This window comes from Pholcus phalangioides, unplaced genomic scaffold, assembly GCF_987345545.1.
Source record: "Pholcus phalangioides strain wild (caught in Gottingen) unplaced genomic scaffold, Ppha-v1.0 ptg000011l_1, whole genome shotgun sequence".
Lineage (NCBI taxonomy): Eukaryota > Metazoa > Arthropoda > Arachnida > Araneae > Pholcidae > Pholcus > Pholcus phalangioides.
The window spans coordinates 27,359,018-27,362,939 of NW_028301604.1; the positions used below are offsets into that span (position 1 = coordinate 27,359,018).

Genomic DNA, 3,922 nt, shown 5'->3' on the forward strand with positions numbered 1-3,922 from the left:
GAAAAAAAAATTGTTGAAAAACGTAAACACAAGAATCACACCGTTGAGTTTTCTACTTCATTAGAAGATCAAAAACCCTTCATCCAATCAGCGTCGGATCTACTCTCGCCAAGCTAATATACACCAAATACTCGCCAACTGAACCGAGTTTCACTTGATACGCACTCGAGACTCACTGGTGAATGCCAAATTCGTTCTAAAACTGAAACGGGTTTCAAGTGATCCGCGTTTCAGGACCGTGAGTGGTGAATACGGCCGTATGAGAATCATCATATGTCCCTCAGGAGTGATGCTGATGATGATTATGACGTCTATTCGAAAAGCCTCATTAATTCTGGAATTTCATTAATTAGAATTATAACTTTCATTTATTTTGGAACTGAAATTATCTCTTTCATTTATTTTGGAACTGAAATTATCTCTTTCATTTATTTTGGAATTATCTTCCATTAATTCTGGAATTATCACTTTCATTAATTCTGGAATTATCACTTTCATTAATTCTGGAATTATCACTTTCATTAATTTTGAAATTATAAATTTCGTCAATGCTGAAAGTCTCTCTTTCATTAATTCTGGAATTATTTTTCATTAATGCGGGAATTATCGCTTTCATTAATTTTGGAATTATCGCTTTCATTAATTTTGGAATTATCGCTTTCATTAATTTTGGAATTATCGCTTTTATTAATTTTGGAATTATCTTTCCTTAATTTTGAAATTATCTTTCATTAATTTTGGAATTATCTCATCGATGCTGAAATTATTTTTATTGTTTATTTATTGTTTTAAACTTCTATGTACAGGGGTTGGACAAAATAATATTAACACCCGTGAAATGAGAAAAAAATCTTTATTAATAGGCTGTTGGCCTTCCTTTTTCATTAATTACAGCTTGTATCCGTCGTGGGATGGACAAATACAAGTCATGCACAAAAGTCACAGGGATACGTAGCCACTCCTCATGCAAAAAGGCCACTAATTCAGAACGTGTCTTTGGAGGTGGAAACCTACTGCACATTTTGGCCTGCAAAATACCCCACAAAAGTTCAATTATATTAAGATAACAGGACAGAGCGGGCCACGCGAGGTCAAGTCGGTCTCCGACAATTCCAGCAGTGTGAACGGGCGAATTATCTTCTTAGAACACAAGTCGAGAGTCAGGGAACAAATATTGAACCATTGGATGAAGATGGTCGGCCAGAATACTGACATAAACTGCTGCATTAACCCGCCCATCCAGGACAACAAGTGGGCCGAGACCACGGTGAGATATCGCGCTTCACAACATCACTGATTCCCCCCCCCCCCCTGCTTAACAGTAGGAATAAGGAGACAATCAACATCATAGGCTTGTGCTGGCGTTCTCCAAACGTAAACACGTCCGTTAGTCTGGAATAATGTGAACGACGATTCGTCTGACCAGATGACATTCTCCCATTGTTGTTGTGTCCAATTCTTATGTTCGTGACACCATGTTCGTCGTTTAAAGGCATTGCATGGTGTCACCAATGATTTTGGAATAGTCGCTCTGTTGTATGTTTGCTGCATGCAGTTCACGGCGGATAGTTTTGTCGATATATCTTCCTGTAGATGTGTGTTCATCTCAGATGTTATCTGGGATGCTGTTATCTTGTGCTTTCTGGCCACAATCCGCTTCAAAACCCTTCTGGGTCTATCAGCCATCTTCGACTTTCAGCCACTGTTATGCTTGGTAGATGATGTCTTTCCCTGTTTGCTATAGGCTGTCATTACCATCGACATAGTACTTCTCCCGAGTCCCGACACCAACAAGGGTGGCCGTTTTCATTACTGTGGCTCCGGCAAGACGGGCTCCAACAATCATGCCTCTTTCGAAAGGGGTCATTCAAGTATTACGTCATCATTACGTAGAAATTTATAACGCCCAGAAAACTTTTTATTTCTTGAACGTTTTTCGGTGTGGGAACTTTCAAAATTGCTTCTGTTGTCTCATTTGTTTCACTTAGGCCATTTTCATAAATTTTGTGACCTAAGAAATTTATTTCTTTTTGAAAAAATATGCTCTTTTTCAAATTTAACTTCAGCCCATGCTCCTGACATTTTTTGAAAATTTTTTCCAAAGCCCTGAGATGTGACTCGTCATTCGTTCCGGTCACTCTGGCGTCATCCATAAAAACTTTTACACCATCTATCCCTTGGAATAACCCATCAATGTACCTCTGCCATATTGCTGGATTTGCATTTAGGCCGTACATCAATCTTTTACAGGCGTATAACCCCCTTATGAGTGTTTATGGTTAGGAGTCGTTGACTGTCAGGGTGCACTTTCATTTGCAAATATACATGACTGAAATCCAATTTTGAAAATCTTTTACCCCATTTAAACATGAGAATATTTCCTCAAACGTTGGTAAGGGATGCTGAGGCAAATCTAGCTTAGGATTTAATGTGACAGAATAATCTGCACATAACCTTATGGATCCGTCTGGCTTCACCACGGGAACAACTGGTGTAGCCCAATCTGAAGTTCCAACTCGCTCGATAATGCCTTCTCTTTCAAGCCGGTCTATTTCTTTTTCAACCCGGTCTTTTAATGTGAAGGGCACAGTTCTCGCTCTACGAAACTCTGGGGTAACATCTGGTTTTAGCTTTAGTTCCACTTCATGGTTATTTATCTCACTTAATTTGTTGTCGAAAATCTCTTTATAATCATCCAACAATTTTTTTAGATCCATGTCATTAGCGGTCCTCACAGCCTTAAGAGAGTTCCAGTCTAGATTGATTTTGTATAGCCATTTACGGCCAAAAATCGTGTCTAAATTTTCCCTCACCAAATATAAGTTCAAGTGCAACTTTTGCTTTTATTTGCTTTTATTACTCCACTTTCACAGTGACATATCCCGCTGGGACAATTTTTTCTCCATTGTATGTCCAGAATACTAAATTCGTAGGTTGAACTTTTTTCTTCGAGATTTTTCTGAATCTCTGTAAGCTCATTACTGATACTGTTCCACCCGTATCAACTTCCATACTCACTGGTTTATTGTCTATGTTGACAGTAACCATCATCGGAGGCTTTTTCGACTCTTCACTCAATACCCTCTCTAACCCAAACATGGAAACGTCATTTTCGTTTTCCTCAACTGAAATCTGTTCCTGTTTATTAGGTGTCGATTGAGTCTTCTTTGCCGCGTAGCAGGCTTTTTCTATATGCTCGATTTTTTTACAGAAGCGAAATTTGCTAGCAATAAATCTGCAGGAGTCTTTATCGTGATTTGTCCCTGTGCATCGTATACACGGCGGATATTTGACAGCCGCGGCAGAGTAGTTTCTGTTTTGCGTGGGCAGTTTCATTTTCCTCTTCCCCGCTTTCACTATCTTCAGTTTTGCCGGCTTCCCGATAATCTCATTCGCCCCCTGAACAGCTTTCTCCATCGCCAGCGCGATCTTTATTGTTTTGTCTAGCTCGATGTCGTCTTCCTCAAATAAACGATCGAGGATCGCTCTATCTCGGAGCCCACTAACGAAAACATCCCGAAGCATGGTGTCCAATATCTCTTGTTTATAATCGCACGCGATTGCGAGATGTCGCAATTCGGCTATATATGAACTGATGCTTTCGCCTTTGTTCTGCTTTTTGTTTATAAACATGTGCCTACTCGGTATAATCAATGCTTTAGGATTCAAATGGTTCTTCAAAACATTCTTTAGAATGGCGAATTTTTTCTCCGATGAATTGTCCGGAGACAATACATTTTTTCAACAAGTTGTAGAGCTTTGCAGAAATGCTCGAAATTAAGACTTTAGCACGTTTTCCTTCTGGGACATTTTGAATGTCTAAAAACGCCTCGAAACGTTTTATAAACGAATCGAAAGTCTCTGAAGCTTCATCGTATTTATCAAAAGAAGCCGTCACTTTTTGGTTTGTTGACGTTGAGCC

General features: G+C 39.2%; 1 protein-coding gene across 1 annotated transcript; it reads right to left on the minus strand.

The window, feature by feature from the left end:
* Positions 1 to 2,856: 2,856 nt before the first annotated feature.
* Positions 2,857 to 3,633, minus strand: LOC149080293 (uncharacterized). The gene has a single exon (XM_089238634.1). The coding sequence runs from the start codon at positions 3,631 to 3,633 to the stop codon at positions 2,857 to 2,859; it is 777 nt and encodes a 258-aa protein (XP_089094760.1).
* Positions 3,634 to 3,922: the final 289 nt, after the last annotated feature.

Bases quoted from the DNA above. Each gene is read 5' to 3' on its own strand.
- LOC149080293 (XM_089238634.1), bottom strand. From the start codon at position 3,633: ATGTTTATAAACAAAAAGCAGAACAAAGGCGAAAGCATCAGTTCATAT.